The sequence below is a fragment of the Tyto alba genome, unplaced genomic scaffold (assembly GCF_018691265.1).
Source record: "Tyto alba isolate M040663 unplaced genomic scaffold, T.alba_DEE_v4.0 Super-Scaffold_10, whole genome shotgun sequence".
In the NCBI taxonomy this organism is placed as follows: Eukaryota; Metazoa; Chordata; class Aves; order Strigiformes; family Tytonidae; genus Tyto; species Tyto alba.
In genome coordinates, this window is record NW_024881262.1 from 7,021,759 (window position 1) to 7,044,529 (window position 22,771).

Genomic DNA, 22,771 nt, shown 5'->3' on the forward strand with positions numbered 1-22,771 from the left:
TCAGTGTTTTTTACTTTCAGACTTAGTCTACCTGAGAGTATCCCTGTCAGTAGACAGGAATATTTTTCCAAAAATAATATTTAATTTAAAAAATCCTGTCAAATAATATTTATATTTTCATTGGGGCCTTTGTTACAACTGGAGGCCATTGTGCAAGTTTTGTGTGCACGCATCCTTTAGAAGTATCCTGGATTATCGCAAAGAGTTACCAAATATATAAATGAAATATAAGGAATGGAAGTGTTACCTGCAATTTTTGTATTAGTGGTGAACTGACACTAATTATATTATACTTTAAAGGAGGTTTCTCTTGCAATGTTTAGGACCTTATAAATATATTGCTGAAACCTTAGTCATATAAATGCTTGTGATAAAGTACTTTGCCAAAGGTCACAGAACAAGTCTGTGACACTGTGAACTTAGCATAGATCTTGTTGTGGTATTAAGGTTTAATTTTGGCAGTAGCAAGCAAGGACATTTTATGAGTAATGACCTCCCAGGTATCAGCTAATAAGAGAGAGGAAAAGATCCCCCCAAGCCCACTATGGCTTTGGTAAAAGACCAGTGGAAATACTGATCATTAAGGTGGCTTCCTAGTTAGCATATGTGTAATTTGGAAGAATAAAAATAAACCTCTAGTGATCTGTACGTTGACACATTGGAACTGTTTTCCAACAGTGGAAACAAGGTGAAAGGATCAGATGTAAGAAACTGGCAATGGCAACAGTTTACTATCACTGCTATAGGTTTGGTGTATGCTATACTCAGGAATATGGTTTGCTTTAAAGAAAAAGATGCCCAGTAGATATCCATCTATGTGTGTGGATATAGATAGATACGTATTTGATAGCAAATTTAGCTTGGGAAAATTAGTAAGTTTGGTCAAATGGTGTGTGGCAATGAGATTCTTTGGCAACTTCTATGAGATCACTCATGCTTTTGTCTGCCGGACTGAAAGGGTTGAGTTAGTCTGAATACAACAATAACCTGCTAGCCTTACTGGAGCTGATTGCTTTACTTTTTCTTTTATTTTTTTTTCTCCCTTTTTTTTCTTTTTTTTTTTCTTCCTCCTTTGTTACCAGAGAAATCTTTAATCATTCCTCTCCATTTTAAAGATAACTTTGTGGTTTTCCCTGGAGTGATTTTTAGTGTGGCTAATCAGAGAGACCAACCTGAAAAGGCAAGAAATATTTAATTAGTGCCTTTTCTTCTGACTAGCCAGCAGTCCTAGCCAGATGCCTTCACTTTGGAGCCATCCAAGTAATCAGCCTGGTAACGTCACTGCATTGCACATCAGGCACCTGGCAAGTTGAACACTAACGGCATCCCAGAAAATGTCTGCTGAGGAAGGCTACTTCTGAAAATAACTTTCAAAACCTGATAGCAAGCCTCACATAGGGCTCAAAACAAACTGCTTTTTGTATGTTGCAGTGTAGTCCAATCTTTGCAACTATTAGGCACTATCAAAAATACCGCAGGAAAACAGCATAACAAAGAAACCAGTTAATGGTGGTTTTGTCTCAGTGGGGAGAAAAAAAAAAGTCAGTTCGGAGAATAAAAAGAGAGGATTTTCTCTCAATGATATGATTTCATGCAGCATAACTTTCCAGCTTCTATTCAAAGTCATACTGACATCTTGGTATGCAATTTCAGTCAGCAGAGCAGGAATTGTATGTAAAACCCCAGTCTTTATTGTTAATGAGATTTGTGTAAATAACTTGCTAGAAAACATATTGAAAATATATAATTCACTACTAAATATGAATACAGATGTCGGGTAAGAAGAACTAAATTTACTAGGCTCCTTGCAATGTGCTCTGCAATGGGTAATTCAAATAATATGTACGTATGATATTTTTGTCATATTAGCTGCTCTGTGCAGAGTTAGCACTGGATTCTGTAATAGTAATGTGTGTGCAGGACACATTTGCTATCTTGGGCATATTATTGGTTACGCAGTACTGGCTGAGAGCCAAATATACCTTGGATATACAAAGTTATGAGAAATGATCTCTGTTTTATTCAGAAAACCACTGTTTTCGAGAAAAGCATGGATCTGGTCAGTATTGACTTTACCAGATGAACTTAGCAGGCTGCTTGCCATCACCCAGGATTCTGGTGGGATGGGATTCAGCCTGCTCTCCCCATATGTCCATCTGGTTTCTCTTAAGCCCTGTCAATATCTAGGCTTAAATTTCTTGTTTGGCTACAAACAGCCTTTTTGTAGGAAACAGAGGTACATGTAAGGGATTTGGTGATCAGGTGGGGCAGAATGTTAGAGAAGTTAAAACCTAAATTTTATGCTCCCCAAAGGCTGACAGGTTTTGCATATCTGTCACTGTTTTGGCCTTTTTTGGAGACAAGACCTCTCTACAACAATGACATTTCAAGTGCCCACCAAATTCAGAGGATATAGCGTTTTAGTTTGTGCTCATTTCTAGGTGGATGCTGCTTTGTAAAAATAAAACTTGACGTGAATCTTTCCCTCCCACAGAAGCTAACGATGTTCTCTGCAGCACTCCTAAGCCTAAGTCATTCCTGTTTATTGGCCCAACTTCAGATAAAGGCTTTACCACCCCCCAGTGCAAACTTAGGGGTCTTTCTCATATTGTAAATAATTTGCTTTGGAAGCATTAAGACAGGAACAAAGGTTTTAGAAAAATATCATCTGTTTGACTTCAACTTAATCTGTGTGCTGCACTATAAATCTGTGCCTCTCATTGCCAATCCCTATTTTATGGAGTGTTCCTGTTATCAGTACTGCCAGGGTGAGAGGAGTAGTCACAGAAGTGAAAAAAAACCCCAACACCAAAGCTCTCTAATGAAACATATATTGTGGAATCAATATACTACAATAGTTTCCGAGGAAATTTATATTCTGTACAACATACTGAAATCTTTATAGATTGCCTTTGTAATACAAAATTTGTCAGTCCTCCACTGTGAGACCATCCAAGATCAAACCAAACTGAGGATGGTGTAAATATTCCATGTGAAAACCAAACAATCAGACAAAAGTCAAAACTGATACCAGTACCTCCTCTTGATAGGATTGTAGTTGAAAATAGCTATTGGACTTTGAAGCAGGAGCATCAGTCTGTTGATAGTTTTCACAGGAGGAACTGGCCAAAATGAATGTTTTTTTGAGACAACTGTCAGCTGGTGTGATGTGACTATATTGTAGCAAGATTTTGAGAGCTGTCATGATTGCTTGGAAAAAGTAATATAATTTCAGGCCAACTAATTTAATCCCTTTGATGCCAAGAGATTTGCTAGTGCTATGTCCAAACACCAGAGATATCTCACCAGCACTTTTATTAAGGCAAACTATGTGAAGGGTTCACTCCATTTTGATGGACAGGATTATTAGGGAAAAGCAATAATTTGCTGAAGTCTTATTTTCATTTTCTGGATATGACATTAAAGTTAGCTGCAAGGCCAGCTCTCCCCTCTCTCCCCACCTCAGGATGGTGTGGATTTGGTAAAGTCCACCAAGAATCCTTTCAACAATATTGTCAGCATTAGAAACACAGCACATATCCATGCCTCAGGAATAAACAGAAATGAAGTTCTTCCCTAAAGTAACCTAACCAGAATTCATTCTCCCCTACTTTTTATTGTTTGGTTCACCTCTGTAAAGCTTTTCAGCATTTATATTCATTTTACACTGTCAAAAGCTGAACAGGAGTAAGATAACAAATGGTTCTGGTAGCAGCTGTCACCACCTACTGTCTGTGTATGCCTGTGTGAATCTCTAAATGGAAATAAAGTACTTTAATAACACATTTTCTCTAAACTGTCTTCATGGATAAAGTTACTCTCAAATCAGTCCATGAACACTTTCCAATTCAGTGCCCACTTCAGCCCGCATCTCTCTCTCCTCTGCAGAGTCTATGTTGGTATGCAGCAGTGTGATTTAAAGATATTTTGGGTAGAAAAAACAGAATACCTTCTGTGACCGCTGCTTGCCCGAAGTAGCTGCTTTTGGTGTTTGAACCTTCTCCTAAGTTGCCTAATTTTTTTGCCATAAATTAAGCTGATTGTCCATTGCATTTCTGTGCTGTGCTGGCTCTAGCCTGGAAGCGTCCAGAGCCACAAATTAAACACGAATTGCTCTGCCCTCCCTGTTCCTCTGTGATAGCTTCCAGGAGCAGATGGCAGCTGGGAGGATAGATACCTCCAATTTCTTAGGGCCCTGAACATAAAAGAAACTCCACTTTGAGATGGGCTCTAAGGCACTGCTTTACACTGAGAGAGGTGAGATAGCACCGTACCTTTGGGTATCCCAATCTCTACAATACATGTGGGGAGCTGTGGGGTTCAGGCACCTAAAGACTTTTAGCTGCCCAGCATTCGGAGAATCCCTTTGTGGATACAGCCAGCAGTGACATGCCCTAAGCTGTGCATGATGTTGACTGTTGAGCAGAAGTCTGAGCCCATGTCTTTCAAGATGGGCTGGTGCCTCCTCCGAGGCCATCTTAATTTTTTTTTTTTTTTCTTCCCTCTTGCGTTGCCCACTGAGGAATCTACGACCCTGTCTCCATTTCTCAGTGATTGTAAAACATGAGGTTTGCACGTGTTTAGGTCAATGAGGCTTTTGATTGTAAGTGACAAGTGATGGGTGACTATTATATTTAATCAAGTATACTGCTTAACATTTACAAAGTATGGAGAAAATATTTGGTGGTTTTGAGCACCTGTCACCTCCAGGTAAATAATTTAATAGTATGTGAGGGAGCCAATTAGAGTTAATTAGAAATTGACTGATGTGCTTTGGCACCAAAATGATTAGAAAATATGGCCTTGTCCTTTCTGGAATAAGGATTTTGCTCTTGTACACACACAAGTGAGAAAATATATTGTTTTATGGTCAACACATAGTATTCCTTTGAGGAAAAAAGTACTTTATAAGTCAGATATGTAACAGCCGTTCAGGCAAGAAGAACAGGAGCACAAATCCTTATAGACAAATACCCGTGCAGTTCCTCAGCTTTATTTCATGGTGATGGGCATGCTGGAAATGTCTAGAAGATTAATAGATTCAAATTCAGTGATCAAAAAATGAGAGCATGTCCAAATGGATCATTATAACAGATTCCCACTCTATCCCACAAGCCAGATTTGAGCCATCTGTAAGCTTCACATTCCTGGTCTAAAAACTTCTGCAGCCATAAAAGACAATAAGTATCTGTAGGAAAAAATAATAATAGAAAAAAAAATTAAAAAATCAGCTTCTTGGCTTTGCAGCCTAAAAATATAGTGATGGGACTATAGGGACAGAAAAACTGCTGATTATCAGGGCTTTTTTTTTTTTTTTTTTTTAAAAGCAAGTTAAATGAGTAGACCATATTTATGAAGCTATGTTGTTATTAGCGGTTAAAAGAATATTTCTAGAAAGTAAAGTCAGCATCTCACACTGAGGCTTTGGGGGATCAGTGACTGTCATCGTTGTTGTTCTCTGTCCAAGACCTAGTGTACTTCCAGGAAGTTTCTAGAGGACCTGTGCTGATGATAAGGATAGATAATTTATGAGTCTGATTTTTAGCTCTGGAAAATTGGTTCTAAAAATAAATATTTAGCCTTTCACATGTCCTGCCTTGAGGGCTTTCATGGTGTTAAACCGTGTCCAGTCCTTGCACAGCTCTTCTTGGTGAGAGGAGCTAGGGAAAACTCTATCGAGTACCACTTTCTATCCCTTTCATTCCAGTGGATGGTCAGGAATTCCAGTCTCCATGCTCCATAAAGCAAGGGATTACACATTGTTTTACATTGATGGCTTCTTGGACCTAAAGATCCACCTTCAAAAAGAGACAATGCTTGGGAGGAAGGGTGGGCCGAAATGTGGCTGTGCCCTAGTCTTCCTGGAGCAGCTAGCACCAATCCAATGGTCACAACAGGCAGCACATCCAACGATCCTAATCCTACGGTGGTCCCAGGACTGCCCTTGAAGTAATGCCTCTAAGAAAGTCACCTGTGCTTTTCTAGTGTGTTTGGCCGGTGGATGGACTACTTAAGATGAGCCTCTTTTCACATAGGTATTTATATAGGAAATGCTGGGTTTTTTTGCTTCTCATATTATGAAATTGATGGAAGGCTTGGTTGAACCATGCTGTCTAACTCTATAGTGGTATGTAATTATGTCCACAAGGCACCAGTGCCGCAGTCACTTTCAAAATATTTACTTTTTGGGGGTATCGTCATCTGGAAGAGAGCACGTGGTCTTGACAAAACCTTCTCTGCAAGCAGTGAATCACAAGGCAATGAGCCACAGGGAAGGCTAATCTGAAAACTCAAGGTGTGCAAAAAAGAAGGCGCTAATGTTTATCTCCCTGCCATAGGAACGGTGCCCGTAATAGCCATCTGTGGAAAATGGAGATATTCCAGCTTGTGGAAGGCAACACAACAGCACTCTGGTGAATTAATCACATGCTGTTGGAGGCCTTCACCTCACACGCGGGATGCATTTCATGTCTCTGAGATATTCTATGCCGAAAGCTGTGTTCTGAGATACTGTGGGCTTCTTTCTGTGCACAGCAGTCATGAACCTTTCTCATTTATTTTTTAATCACAGGGGAGGATTATTTTCAGAACAACAGGGCCTGAAATTTGAATGTGTGCAGGTTTTAAACGAGCTGATGTTTCTGAAGTCTTTTATGCTCTCTGATATTAGGAGATTAGTTTGAGACAAGATCTTTCAATCCTCATAAAGGTTTAATGTTATTTTGTAGCTAAGCTGTTAATAATTGGCTACGGATTTTATAGATATACGTACATGGTTTCCACTGAGGTTTTAATCTAAAGAGTGATTTCTCATACCCTTCAGATCCCAGTCCAGATGTTCAAGTCCTATTTCCCTACATTCCAACAGATGGATGCCAAAAATATAGGGAAATTTACAGTGTTTCTTGGTGTAGTATATATAATATAATGTATTATTGAGCTAGGAGGTAGAAGAGCAAAGACTATTGCCCCAATTTCTTCAGCTATTTTCCACACTAGCAACAGAAAGTACTTAATTCTTAAGCTCTAATGGTGAAAGTTCTCCAAGGGAGCATTATTTTTCCTCTCCCAGGCCAGCTATAATGCAGCTAACTAACATTAAGTCCCTCCTGATTAATTTAATGGTAGCTAAATAGTGCAGTAATAGTGAGAAGCCACCAATTCTTCTCCAAATAACACTGCCTTCCTGATGTCTGTGGTAATCAGCAGCATGCTGTCCAACATAAAAAAATCTCTAAATTAAAAAAGCTTTTCAATTTTCCTTTCTGACTAATAATTTTCTGGGTTTTTCCCCGCCCCCCCCAAATCCAGTAATTTCAGTGTTAGACTTTCAGAACTGCCTATTATATGCATATCTGAAAAACAATATGAACTAAAGAATGGTAATAGGACATGAATGTATAGACAGATCTAGAAAAGACATTTTGGCTTAAAGAAGAGCCAAGAAATGTATGATATTTGCAATATGTAAGATAACACTAACTGTAGTGATACTATTAATACTATGTGCATGCTTTTGTGGATCAGGGTGTCCAACTCAAAATGTTGTAATATCAGACTGAATCTTTAATTTCCTTAAATCTGAAAAATGTCTGTAAATATTTTGCACCAGAAACCATAATTTTGAATTTCCTGGCCTTTGAGCTTGTTATATATCATGTGTCTCTTCACCCACATGAAATGCAGAGGAATTTTTGTTTATTTCTTTAAAAAATGATAAGCAAAACAACCACAGTTCTAATATTAGCAGTTTAAGTTTTCAGGTTCTCTCTGCACCATCTCCAATTTGTCTATATCTGAACAAACTGAAAAATTAGAGATGATGCAAAGAAAAGCAACAAAAATGGTACAGAGGTTTAGAAAACATGACCTGGGAGGAAATACTGAGAGGACTGAATTTATTTAATTTAGAGAAGGTGGAAAAAAGATATGCTAAGAGGTTGCAAGTACAAAGACAGTAGGCTGGCTAATTGCTCTTCATGTCAAATAAGGATACAAAAAACCTGTTATGGGCTATTTTGTGTCATGGAATATGTGGAAAAACTTTCTATCAACAAGCTGATATAGATGAGAAGTCCCTCTTACTGGAGATTTTTATAAATGGAGTACAGAAGTGTCTTTCAGGGCTATTCTGTTTTTTGCTTCTGAGGAGAGCTGGATTAAGAGACTGCTGAGAAGACCCACCCCTACAGTTCTGTGATTTCCCAATCACTCTGTCCGCAGTCCAAGGAAGACATTATTTAATCTCTACATATTCTTTCACCAGGATGTCTATTAGCTAGCCTTTCTATTTCCTCTTAGGAGCAGAAAAATACTCCTTTTCTCTGAAGTGACAAGTGTTTTTGTTCCTGTCAAAGCTCATTTCTGAATGTGTGTTGGGGAAAAAAAAAAGCCTAAAAAGGATGACGCTTTCTAATTTTACTCACTCTCTGCTATAATATTTATTGTTTTAAAATAAAATGCCTTTGGTATTGTAGAAAAAATAGGAAGAGGATATTTGCTTGTCAGCCACAAACCACTTATGTTTTACAAATGCTTTTGAATTAAGTTTTGCAGTACAGCACTGAAACAAGTATAGTTGCACCCTTTTTCAGGATGTCAAGTGCATAGCTGAAGTGATTGGGGTCAGCGTGGAGATAAAATATTAGAGAGAGTCCGGAGAGTCCAGCTTGCAAGTCCTCTATTCTAATCACCAACCATATTCCTGTAAAATATAAAGTGTATTTTTTTTTTTTTTTTTTTTTTTTTAGATTTGAGAAGCAGACACTGGCCTTTAAAATCCTTACAGCTACTAAGAGTGGGTTTTTTTGTATCACGTATGATGGAAAAAGTCAAGCCCTCATCTGCACAGTAAATGTTAGCAGCTGGGTTAATTGTGAGGATATAGGGCATCTTTCAAGCTTTATAAGACAGCTATGCTCTTGGAGATACTGTGTTCAAAATGCTCTGATGCTACCTCTTTGAAAGCAGCCTTTGGCTGTACAGTGCTACTATTTAACAGGTTTAACATTACTAAAAATTGAGAGACTGATGCTATTATTAAATTTCATTCTGCACACAAGCAAACAGTTTATCATAGTCTGTTCCCAGCAATTGTAATCCAATTTTTGTTATCTTACATTGTTTTAAAAAGAGAAAGATACTGTACATCAATCTGATAAAAATATTTAAATAACTGGTGCTTTTTTGTGATTATGTCAGTTTTATAGCAGAATTATGGAAACACGACAGGGTAACTAAAATCTGATTACGTCTAAGTCCTTGCCCATTATATGATTATTATGAACCATGACTTCTACTGGCACAATATGAATTACATGGTCATAATACAAGGGATTTCCAATATAATTAACTGAGATTAGCAGCACTAGAGAAATCTGGGAATAATGATACAACTTTGAACAATCAGTTTTACTGTAAATGCTGCTAGCTCTGGCTTCCAGGAAACAGGAGGCTGGTGGATGTAACCGTGACCTACCTGCTGGGGTTTCCTACGCCTCCTTTCTCTTGCCTCCCTCCCTCCCCCTGAAATTAATTGCAACCTTGCCAGAGTGTTAGGAACTCCCTCGTTTACTCTTTTCTTCTCATATTATACTGATAAAACTCAAGGCTGGCTAAGATTTTCAAAAATGTCAAAGGTCTTCAGATACCTCCTTTTGGGGAGGCTCAGCCTGAAACAGGAGAGGGCTCTGCTTTTGAAAAACCAGAAATAACTACTTATTGAAGAACAGATCTGTTTAAGACAGCTCAAGTTTGAGCACTTAAAGGCAGAAAGTCATGAAAATCACAGATTAGTTTCAAAGATCATAGCCAAGGTCATATTTCTTTAGTATCTCAGGCAGGCAAGAAGTCTTTCTTTCCACAAAAAGCCAGGATGGACTCTTAGCTGCTGAAGAGAAATCCATATGTGTCCAGAGGGGTTTGCTTACTACTGGACCTGCCCTTTCTCATGCAGAAAGAAAAGGATTTCTACACAGATCCAGTGGCCATCTTCTGGCTTTAGAGAAAAAAGGGAAATAGTGTGAATGATGGAAATGCTGTAGGGGAAAAAAGAGACTAAACTAGACTTTTTGTTTAATCAAAGGTTTAAACATTCCACCCAGTAGTTCATGGACAGCTGGAGTACAGTGGGAACTCCCCTGATTATTGAGATATCATTTGTCCCTAATAGAGCTGCAATTAAAAAGGAGCATTTTTTTTCACTCTGTGGGACTTAAATTTCCTCCATACATAAATACAGTTGAAGACAGAGAAAAAATACAAAATCACCTGAGATTTTTTGATTCAGTCCAGTGCCCCCTTCCTCCTATGATTTATTTATAGCTCTTAATTTTCAGATTTCACATGAAATTGCATCTCAGGATTTTTATTAAACTATACACACCCCAGGTTTGTGCTCCTTGTTCACTTTGATATTATTACACCCAGTCAGTACAATGACAACCTTTCATTTATTTTGCTATGGTGATCGTACTTCTTTAACCCCATACCTCCAGTGCCATAGAGAACTGCTCCGCTGCTGCTGCGTGGTTGTTCTGCCTGTAGTAAGTCCTGGCTTTCTGGAGGGTCATCTGAAGCTGTTTGTTAATTTGGGGCAAAGTGCTGCCATTAGGTACACTCGGAGCATCTGCTTTTTCAGAACCATCACACTCTGATGGTGTGCTTGTAGACACCATGGGCTCAGCAAACTCGAAGGAGATGTCCTCCTCATCTGTGTAGACCAACTCCATTTCTACGTCCATTAGACTTTGCAGAGGTATATGAGACAGAGATGTCGGGTTTAACTGATTGTTAGTCTCTAACACTGTTTCTTCTTTTTTTGCAGATAGTTCTTCATTGTTTTCTGATTTCTGTTTACAGCTTGCTCTGTCTGCATCATTACTTTGTTTGTCCTTCTTTTTCTTTGCCGTTTTTATTCTCCCCATTGTATTTTCTGCTGCTCTATCCCTAAGGTGGTTTTTGACCACTTGCAGTGCTTCTGGAATATCATTCAATTTGTTTGCTGCTACATTTGACTCCTTACTACGACGCATTTTCTGAGAGGTTCTATTCCTGCCATCCATGCTTATGAGATTTTTTTGGAAGTCAGTGTTGCTTTCTGATGCTTTAACTTGAGCAAAGAAAGAATCCTAGGAGAAAATATAGAAAAGTTAAGAATACTTAAATGTTGCAAAGCCAAAATAAAGCAAAGTCTCCACTAGACATATTGTAGGCAGTATTATGGGAGAAACAGTCTTCAATAGTTAGTACACATAATATCAGGACTCGTTGCAATTACTTTCTCTTTCCTGTGTAAAAGTTTAAGGCCCCTTAAATATTTCTGATAGCTCTTGATAATGGAAGTTTGTTTATGTAAAGTAATGTCACTGTACCAGTTTGTTATATCTGCAACAAGAAGGTAAAATCCGGCTTTTATTCAAAACAACCAAAACCCTGTGACTGATTGACTCACATTGTATGTTGTTATGGGGTGCAAAAAAATCACTGTGGCCTGATTTTTGAGAGCTGGTTAGCACAGTGGCTGAGGTCAGAGAGGGGTGTTCAAAAATCAGGCAGAGTGGATGTGTTCCAGAAGGGCACGAGCTCCAAGTGGGGTTCCAGCTTCAGCTGCGTTTGAGCAAAGTTCAGATCTGGATTTGCGTTTCAAAGCCATTTCTTATTGAACTGTCTAGAAAAGACACTGGAGTGTTGCTGCTAAGAAGCAACTCTCCCCTAGTAGTTAACAGCCTAATTCTCAGTTCAGGGAACTGGCAGTGGATTCAAATGGGTACAAGGTGCAGAGTCAAGTTCATAAAGCTCTTCTCAACACCAGTTCCTGTACAATAGGAAAGGTGACTTGATCTGCATTGTAGACTCATAATTGTGCTCAGATTCAAAGGAAATTTTCATCTGCCTCTGCTGACTGCAGAGTGAAAAGGTAGAAGGCACAGGTAATTCTCTTCTCAGTTTTTCCATCAATTATGGAAAGTTTAATTGTAAACAGCTTTAATGATCATCTTTCAGAATGGTTTGTTAAGCATAAGTGCTCGGCCTTTAACCTTTTGTTATTGTTCAACAGACCTCCATACGTTTAGCACCAGTTTAATGTACTTAACTACAGGAACAGATTGTAGAAAGAAAAGGCCCATAATAAATGCATTTCTGTTCAGCCAGAAACAGATTTTAAACAATAAGCAACTTGTTGAGTTTAGTGAGGGCCCTACAGTATGTACGACTGCACTGTTAAAAGCTGCCGGAATGTGTCCTGGATGCTGTGGGACAGTGAAACTTTACTGCTTATGGCAATGGGCAGAAATTCATAGAAAGGGGTATAGGGAAGAGGTGAAAGCATTTAGGCCATATGAGAAGTTAATACTGACTTTTAGTGTAAATAGGGTTTCAAATCTTTGTCATGTATTTCTCCCCTTGCCTGGATAAACCAGATTGCATCCAGGACTATCACCAGCCATAAAGAAGGGAACTTCTTGATTTTGACATTTGTTCACAATCTCCAGGCTGAAAACTTTACTGTAGCAGAACTGCCTGTGGAGAAACTCATTCCTCTTTCCACGACTGCAAGAGAAGGAGTGAGAGGTGAGGGGATAATTGTGTGATTTAAGGTAATTTCAGCAGACTTTTTTCAGCAATGTGCTGAGCAATCACAACTCCTACTGAGTTCAGTGAGGATGGAAAATGACTGGCCCTTCCCAGATAGTGCTCTACACTTGTCAGAATAGAGCTCAAAGGAATCATATTTATAGCAAGCTATTTTGAATGGCAGCAGTAAAGCAGCTGGAAAAGGCTAATGTACTTGCATCTGGCAGCAATTTTACCTGTTTGTAAGACATTCAATCCCTTTTTAAAACAAACCATAGCATAGCCTAAAGATTGGAAGCTGCATTTTTCAGTGCTGGCTTCAGCACTAGGTAATTTAGGAAATTATGATTTATCTTCACTGTGCAGTAGAGCAGAGATACTCCAGCCAGCCCCAGCATCAGCTGAGAGGATGAGCCTGATGATCTTGGTGCCATGTCATGCCAACATAACTGTCACATATGGAACCAGTGATGGAGTTCTATGTGGCCCTGCAGTATATGGCTATACCATGTTCTGGAGGGGAAACATAGGATTTTCACGGCCTCTTGGCTGGGCTGTTCACTGAAGGTCCAATAGAACTCTAAAAAATGAGATTTAAGTGTCTACATCAGGAACAAATTTGCAGGAATTTTCATCTGAGTGGCCATATTGAACTGAGAAGCCCTCAAGGAAAGTGAGTGGACTCTTCTCCTCACCAGAAAGCTAACAAAGACAAAGCTATATATGATGGGGGTTTGATATCAGTGTGATTGGGAAATTGGCTGAACCAAACTGTTTGTCATGAGGCTGTCTTAAGAATTCTAAAATAATTTACTTTGGAATAAAAAAAAACAAAACAAAACAAAACAACAAAGCACAAACTGTGAAATACAGGCCAATAATTCTTTAATCACTTACAGACATTTCTCTGGTGGACCAGTACCTGAAATGACCTTTGCTGTATCAAGCGGATTTATACTGCTCCTATTGTATTTTTAGGTATTCAAGCTGATTAACATGACTTTGGGTTGTTCAATGGAGGCACGTTATAACTCAGGCAGGCTCACTTTAATCACTGCCTCAATAAAAAAAACACTTCCAGAGAAAAAGCTTTTAGAAAATCATTATCTTTGTCAGTTAAGTATTTTTCTGAGACTTTGGTTAAAATGTCTGTTTTTTATTTTGGAAGCGTTTATCATAAAATGCTTCTAATGAATCACTATACAGGGGAATATAGATAGACAATTTAGTGCTATAGTCTGAAGGAAACTAAATTTCTGAGCTCTCAGGAATGATCTTCTTGATCAGTCATAAGCAAGTTCAGCTTTCTGAGTATTTGAGGGTTGATCTTCAGTAAGATATGTCTGTCCATGGCACTACCAGCTACTCCAGCTAAGTATTTTGCTGTATCTATCAGTAAGGAAACCACATCTCTTCAACTGGTTAGGCTTACATGAAAAAAAAACCATAAATGCAAAAGGAACATAAGATCATTTATCTTTTAAAATCTTCTGGGTTTGTCTGTTGATTTCCCAATATATCTAAGAAAGCCTTCTTGGGGAGAGTGGTCTGCCTACTAGATAATGTAAACTTCCTTATGTTCATAATCTTATGAACCCTATTACTTATGCTTTTTGTTCTGTGTCTAGTTTGATTCTGCTTTCAACACCTTCTCCTATTATCTCACATCAGATTAGAGAAGAACCTGCTGATAAATCACACTGGCACTTCAGCTGGCACCTCATTGTTAAATTCTTTGCCAGTTCTTTGATGAGCCCTTTTTTCTTCAGAATTTAAACTTCGATTTCAACCAAAAAAGCTTTTGCCCTTACAGTTATGAAGTAAAACCTTTCTAAACACCAAAGACTGCAGTGTTATCTTCCTGAATCTGCATATAGCAAGGCCAAACCACTGTTGCACGTTCAGCACTGATTTAAGTGGAGGGACAGGAGAGAGAAATTTCTTCTAGTAGTTCTCAGAGGGGATTAAGCCGCCTGGAAACTGGACCATTAGGTTGCTGTTGCCAGCTCTTTGGGGCATGAATTCTGTGGGGCTACACTTCACAAAAAGATAAACATTTCAGTAAAATCTTTCAGCAGACAGCACAAGTTTCTGTTTCTGAGGGTCACGGTTGATTTTTATGGCAGAGGCTGTAGAGGCACAAGCAAATTCAAGGAGATATTTCAGCCCAGAGAGATCTCTGAACAATAAATTACAGAGTCCTGGTGACTGAACGGCAGAGCACAGCTTCAGATAAGGAGCAAATAGTGATCCAGCTTACTGACTCCCCTGTGTTGGCCTGGTAGATCATAGTTTTGCATGGTTTGGAGGTCTAGGGGAATGGTACGGCAGCTAGGAAGCAGAAAGGGGACTCCACGGTTACGTTTCTTACTCTGAAGCAGATTCCTTATATTGCCCATTTGACAGAAGTCCAAGCAGACCCATGTTCTGACATTGGACATGCCCCATAAATGCCTTGCTAAAACTCAGAGACAAATTAAGTATCAGATCTAGAGACAGCAATAGTTCTCCCTCCCTCCCCCCCGCCCTGATCAGAACTGGCAGAGATTTCTGTTGTCACTGTTTTGTTTTATTTTCACTTCCTCTGCAGCATAAGGTACAAGCTGCCTCATTCAGGATGGTCTGGCTGTACCTCATCTGCTGTCCCAGAAGCTCTAGTCATTAGTGGTCCATCTGTATTTTGTGCTCTCTGCTGTGAATGCTCAATGCTGCATGGCTTCTAGAGGATAGCATCACAACATTTTTCAGCCAGAGCATGACTGTATCTGCAACACACGTGCGTTTGGTGCAAAGGTGCCCCATCTGTCTTTCCGTGAGCTCACTTGTGTACCGGTAACCATATAGTTGTGTTAGCCTGATACCTCACCCAAGCTAACTCACCCTGCTTGAAGATACATATAATGACAACTGCCATATTAATATACTACTTAGACAGTGATGGAACTTTTCCAGAAAGTTATGGAAACTGAACTCTTTCATCTATAATAGTCTTTCTCTCCCAGAAGGCCATTTGAAATCACAGGGCAGTCATCTGCTACAGTTCATTTCAGTGCAAATGTTTCAACAGGCAAAACTGCATCCAAAACTATGGAGCAAGTATAAGAAAATTATACCACTGGTACTTGTACAAGTGTTATCCCACTTCTTCAATGTCCTCTAGTAGAGACAGAGAAATATAGTACTATAACAAAACACATCCAAAGCCCCACAACAGAAAGGTCATTAGCTGCCCTCCTCTATAATAATTTTACTTATATTGAATTCCAGATATCCTGATCCATCTCTAAGGTGAGGATGTTCCAGTTTTATCACTTAAAAATGAAGCAAGATTTATCTGTATTAGATTTACAGACAGGCTTTCTGAATGAGCATGTGCACTGACAACAGCTATGCTGAGATCTGAACTGGAGATTTTTCCAGTCCATCTTTCAGCAGGATGACTTTTTAAGCACTTCCTTTACTGCTGAATACCACAAAGGCTCAGACAATCTATTGATGACGAAGGTCAGCACCTTCTTAGCAGCCCATAAAGTGAGTCTCTCACAATCAGGTTTCAGACTTTTTAAGATTCTAGCCATTTCTTTAGGCAATGAAGCAACCTAGTTCTTTTATCTTGCTATTTTTATTGTTTGAAAGCCTGAGTCACATCTGATCTTTTATATTTTTAGTTTTCTTTTGGGAAAAAAACCCCAAACCCTTAATGTATCTTTTTTTGTTCAGTACTCTTATTTCTTTGTGATAGACATAAGTAATGGCTCATTCAGTGAAAATTCAGAACTCCTTACATTTTTCTTGCTGTGATAAGGGCACACTTGCCATTATTACAGATGCATTGTCCACATTTCTGCAGTAAAGGTTTTGTCAGCACTTCCACTCTAAACACTATTTTCACTTACTACATTTAACTTGTTTATAAAAATAATAATAATAAATTGGGCTCTGGGCTGAAATTTGGCAAGGGTAATTGTAGATTTTTTGTAGTAGTTTTCAGGGATTTAACCATATTATCCTAATTGCTCTTTGAGGCTGAAACTCACATATTAATTGTTTATGTGGTGCTGAGTACAACAAAGCACTAATCTCATTAGGCTATAGACATAAAAGAAATATTAAACTGTATTAATTATTACTGTTCACAGCTATCAGATAGCTAGTTCACTAGGCACTCATGTAAAGACAGTAAGCTTAGGCTTACTGTTGTTCAAAGTAATGCAACTCCAATTCTTTCTATTACTCACAGTATTTTATGGAAGTTAACTAAAGTTGAAGGTAAATATGACAGAAACACATGTAAGAAGCAAATCCTGGTTAAAATACTTCACGTGTCTTTAAGGATAATGTGCAATATGAAATAGGAAATCCAATTAAAATAATCAAGAGACGTTTTCACAAGATATGTTAATAACGTGGTTGTCATTCCCTTCTTGAACAATGCTTAAATGCAGGAAAGAAAGGATGGCATGAAGATCCCTGTCATGTGTTCAAGAACCCAGGAGTCTTCTGCAAAATAGTTGGATGTTGATTGGACAAAACCCATAAAATAGATAAATCCCTATTCCAGCCAACTTTGGATAGTCTTGAATAGTAATGGGATCTGCTTCCTCTCCCTCCTGAATCTTTTCCCTTCTTCACTCTGTTTTGTCTGTCTTATCATTCCTGCTTGCCTTTCCTGAAGTAAGGATATAGACAGTCGTGGTCCTGTAGAGCTACTTCAAGTGATTTAAGAGGCTGCTTCTCCCAGCTAGTCAATAGTACCCTTCTCTTCTACTGCTGCAGCTCCTAGTGTGTTTCTGTGCAAATTAAAACAGCTTAGGGTAAACAGATTCACAGAAGTACCTGGGATGTGAGCTTATACATTTCATTAGGCACTGAAGCAGGATGGAAATATATACCATGAGCTAGGAGTGCCCAATATGTCAGCCATGGGAGAGGGGAGAAAGACAAGAGGATAGGCAGACCTGGGAAATTGCTGCTCTTTCTGTCTCCTCCAGCAAAAGCCCATCATATGTATTTATTTGGTTTGTTGACTTAGCCAAGACTGAATGCTTTGGCACACGGTTGCCAATCTATAACCAGCATTACGGCAATTTTTTAAGCTTTAAGGCAGCATCTTAAGAGGTTATAGTACTCACTGAAGTGGGTGAGCCAGTCTCACAAGACAGCTAAAACAAAGCTCTTAATATTTTCCATTTCTTTGGGGCTTTTTTCCTTCCATGTATTCTTTAAAGTATTATTTTAAAACTTTATATTACTGAGTATCACAGCATATCTCAGGACAGTGAGGCAAAGTAAATAGAGAAAAGAAGCATCAGTGATCACAACCTGGAAGAAAGAAAAGGAAGATTCAGTAAACAGTGAGGGCTCAGGATATGTTTTTGGTAGCTAGTGTGACTAAGGAAAAATGAAGAGAGAGAAATTGAGGATGTTTTCTGCATATGTTTTTTAGGCACTCACTGTGTAACTGTCTTCCTTACACTCCCTCCTAGTGAAATACTTCCTCTAGAAGTGTGGGAGAAAAATACTGAGAGACAAAAGGGACAGCAGGGAAAGCATTTCAGCTCTGTGTAATGATGTCATCCTATTAGCACAAAGCCCCACATTGTCAATTAGGAAAAAAAGGTCAACACTGTGTCTGACGGGGATGTGAAGCCTGGCCAGCCTTCCTCGATCGGATTCAGCAGCTCAGCACTGCGGGAGCAGAACAGTTCATTTTCATAGCTAAAGGGCCACTGAGAGGAAAGAGGGAGAGAAAACGGAAATTTTAAAATGGTAAAGGTTTCTACAGCAGGCTCCTGAAAAGTGGAGTTGTGAGAACAAATAATTCCTCTATGTGAGGAACAAGGATGTATATGTGTGCCTAAGGTATAAACAGACCAGTGAGTTTAGGGTAATCCTTAAATAAAAAAGAATGCAAAGATTGGTCCTACAACTGAGACGTTGTGCTGAAAAAGCTTGAGTTGTTTTTTTTTTTTTTTTTTTTTTTTTTTTTTGGTACTGCAATATTTCCTAATTCTGTTGGGAAGACAAGAAAGCAATTTTTGAAGAGATTACAAAGCAAACGTCCAAGTGTCCTACTTGCTCTCATTCTGAAGGAGATGAAGAACTATTGATTTTCTGAAAAGATTGCTTTGAAATGGTGGGAGCTGAGTACTTGTAAAGAACGAGTGCAGAGGGGCAAAGTTTGGTTTAGGAGGGTTGCCGCAGACTGTGCTGTGGGCTTGATTAGATCTGCCAACATGCTATTAAGAGGTCTGTATCTCAGAACTGCTCTGGGCAGCCCTGCCTCCAGGATGAGGCAGGAATTCAATGAGAGCTCACAGTACAGAGCGCGCTCTCTTTCACTTCACAAAATAATCACATTGCTATGGGACGAGGCCCTAGGAAAGCCCAAACTTAAAGGAGACGTTAGCAGACCTATGACGATTTCCATTACCTATTGTGCAATATACAAAACATAAGATCCATCAGGTCCACAGCAAAGAAGGTGCCTGACACCTTGCAGGGCACTTAGATCAAACGCACAGCAAGAGATGTGGCTGAGGAAAGGGATCCCTTTCTTGCTCTAGCTATACCATACAAGCAGGTTACCATGACTAAACCCAATCCTAGCTGCTGGTCACCACTTCAGGATGGGTGTCCCTTTACAGTCCCCTCAGTTCTGCTCACTACCTCCTGTTAATGGAAAAGAGATGTGTTAGATGAGAACTACCATTTTAGATGTTGGTGTTTCTGTTCACCAAATGCAGCACTCCACTGGTACTTCTTGTGATGTTTTATAAGGTAAAAAGTTAGGTGCAACATCCAAGCTCCTAGCTAGGACCACCCCATTTGAACAAAGATAACTTTGGTAACAATCATTCCTCTTGGTTACACTATGTAACTAGAATGATGTTGGGGTGTACAGAAACTTGGTAAATTGGTGCTAAATCTTTGTAAGTCACTAATTTTATTGGACACTCAGTAAAAAATCTAATATATTTCTTTGTATTCCTAATTCTTTGCTCTAGTAATAACACAAAAAACCTCCCCAAATCAGTCAACCAAAAGGAGCAACAGGGAGAAAAGGAAGACATGAGAATGGGAAGAAGAAAAGTCAGCAAATAGGTCTCTGAGAAACTAAAAAAAGGTTTAAGAAGGCCATTATATCAAGATGCAAAGTGAATTTTAGTGGATTGAGGGGCTATCTTCCTTCTGAATGTCATTCCATATTGCTCCATTTCCCTGCAGGGGGAATTTCCCTAGATAGATGTCATTAACTGGAATTCCTTTTTCTCATCTTTTACTGTTGTGGTTTTTATTTCTTTGGTGATGTTGTTCTTTATGACTGTAGTATCTGATTTCTAATGTAAGAGCAATAAATGGAAGAAAAAGTGTAAAAACAGTAGAGTACAATGCAGGGTGAGGGAACAAGGGAGCAGACAGAAGGTGCTGGCATTTTTCTCCTGCTCTTCTTGTAAAAAGGATGCTCTTGAAGCAGGGTCCATGAGACCACAGCCTAAATGAGAAATGGGAAATCTTAAGACCTACTCCAGATCTTCCACTGGTATAAATTAACACTGATCTGTCCCAACAATTTTAGCAAGTCTAGTAAGATGGAAGCTGATGAACATTTTGACAACAAATAGGTTCCTATGATCAGAAATTCATCTCTGCAAAGAAGACCATGCGAAAAAGATGCCTCTATACTTCAGCAAACAAAATTCAGTTCTCTTTTGCCAAGTTAGCTACCGAATTTCTATGACCCCAGCAGTACAATTTGTCTTGAAGCTTCTTCTCAAGTGACCCTTAAAGGCAATATTGAAATTCTTCTGCTTGGGTTATGGAGGCTAATAAAGAGTCTCATAACTGGTGGGAGGGCACTGAAGCATTCATGCATATGAAATATTGTGCACATCTATAACCTGAGATTTTTCTGGTGCCATGAAAATAAATTCAGGACTACTGGTACTTAATTCTCTCAAACTCAGAGCTGCTTCTACACTCAGGTATCCCTGCAGTGAGTGATGGTTAAACAGGATGTTATAAAAAACTCCAAACAAGGTGGAGAGGTTTGTTTCCAAACCAATAAGGCTTTTTATTTACCTTCAACAAGGTGTCTTAACAATTGCTGTTCACTGAAGTTAAGGGCTAACCTGAAACCTGGAGCTGGTTTTATTGAGGGGATTATATATACAGCAGTGATGACAATAGGGTGCATAGAGGAAAAAAGAGGGAGAAACTTCTGGTGGCAATAAAACCTGTTTAAATAGCCAAAGCATCATCATCAGGGACTAATCTGGCTTGGAGTCTGCTTGATTAAAAATAAGAGACAATAATTTTCTTATGGGTCCATAATTCAATTGAATAACTTGGTTTGTTATCTAATACTACTTTGTCATACATAATGATCTGTATGTTGAAAGCCCTGTTCAGGCATAAACTAATTAATTTTCATGGCAGGACCAGTCCTGTGAAGTGCCGTGCTTCTATAATGTAAGAGAAATTGAGGAAGCACAATAACTCACAGGGTGAGGCTGAATTTCCCATTAGATATGTAATTAAATATTATGAGTCCCACTGGGACGCAGAGACGTTAAGCAGAGATATTAAATGAGTTAGCGATAGCTGTGTATCGGTCCCTCTTTGGCTCCTGATTTGGAGCAGAAGGGTGGCAGCTATCATTGACCTATCCTCTAGACTCCTCTTTTTCATACCATCACTACAGTTGCCTTATATTAATGGTATACCTCCAAGGGATTTCATCTTAGAGACAGTATTTCTACAGTAATGCTAGAGAGAATGAGGCAAAATTCAGGGGTCAGAATATGCAATAAAGCATTTGGATAGTTGATCTATCCACCTCCTTATTTCATTAGCTGCTTTAGCAAATACTGAAGTTACGCTTATTCCATTTCTCACAGTGTGGAATAATGAACTTTAAATATTCCTAAGCAAAAAATGCCTGGGAGGAATGAAAAAAGAGAAAGGTGGTAATATAAAAAACTTATGTGACACCAGGTGAAGCACATATCAGTAATTTGGGGATTATATTAATTAAAAAGATATTTTAGTACTTTCCAAAGTCATCATTACAAACCTAGAAAATTTGGAGTTAGGGTTTCTGAAGGTTTTTTAACCTGTGTATTACAATTATGCATTTCACCCTAATTGCTCTGTAATTTGACATTCAGCGGTTTAATAGTGGAAGCTGAAGCAAATCCACTAACAACTGAGAGCTAAAGCATGCACAGATGAGAGCTCCTGACAGGTAGAGCTTCAATTCAGTAACTTTGTACAGGCAATAGAGCTATAACATAAAAGTTAGCAGGAAAGAAAAGGTTGTGAAAAGGACTGGCTGAAATAGTTTAGATTAACATTCAAGGCAGTTCTTTTGCTTTGACAGCTCTTAGTTTCTTAGTATGGCTTCTGGTTTTAATTTCTTCTTTTAGCTTGGTGTCTTCATTTTCCAGTGAAGAAATTGCCTTTTGTGCAATTATTTTAATCTCTGTGAACGTTTATTACCTCTGCTGCATTATTTTTGTCAATATGAATTTTAACCTTGAAGTACTACAAGAACAGTAGGGAAATTTTTCTTCCTTCCCTTGATGAATAGAAAGGTACATGGCACAGGTTCTATAGGTACAAATTTCCCATTCAAGATGTGCAAGCAAACCTGGTCTTTGACATGCTTATACACAATGACATGAATCTGTAAGAGCAGTGACAGCCAAGGGAAATCCAGTGGCTGTTGTGAGCCACTGAAAAAGCATCAAAAAAATCTGATTCAGTGGTTGACTCTAACATGTTTTTGTTCATTTTATAAAATGTGTGGTTGATTCTCGCCTTTATTTCCTATAAACCACACTGGGACCGGAGCCAATGCTGTCACAGACTAATGCTGATTCTGTAGCCCTTGCTTTTGTAACCTCTAAGTCATACTACACTAATGTTTTATTTTATGACCTTCCTGAGAAAATTCTGCAAAGCTCCAATGGATGCAAGATATCGCAACCTGAATATTAACTTGTAATAAGGTGACTGAACACGTTACATCAGTTGAAAGAGAACTGTATCTGTTCCTTTTATTGAGTCGATTTTTCCAGGAGAATTATGAAATGTTTGGTATGGTTACACCTGGGATGTAAACATCACGTTATTAACTTTGCCATTAGTACGGATCTTGCAAGCTGTTCTCTTAGCTCTGAAATTTAGATTT

General features: G+C 38.7%; 1 protein-coding gene across 1 annotated transcript in view; it reads right to left on the bottom strand.

Moving 5' to 3' along the window:
- SPATA16 (spermatogenesis associated 16) overlaps positions 1-22,771 on the bottom strand; it is a 98,243-nt gene that overhangs the window by 69,712 nt on the left and 5,760 nt on the right. Inside the window, 1 exon segment of the mRNA XM_032981914.2 lies at positions 10,491-11,129. Within this exon segment, the coding sequence (XP_032837805.2) occupies positions 10,491-11,129 (639 nt within the window).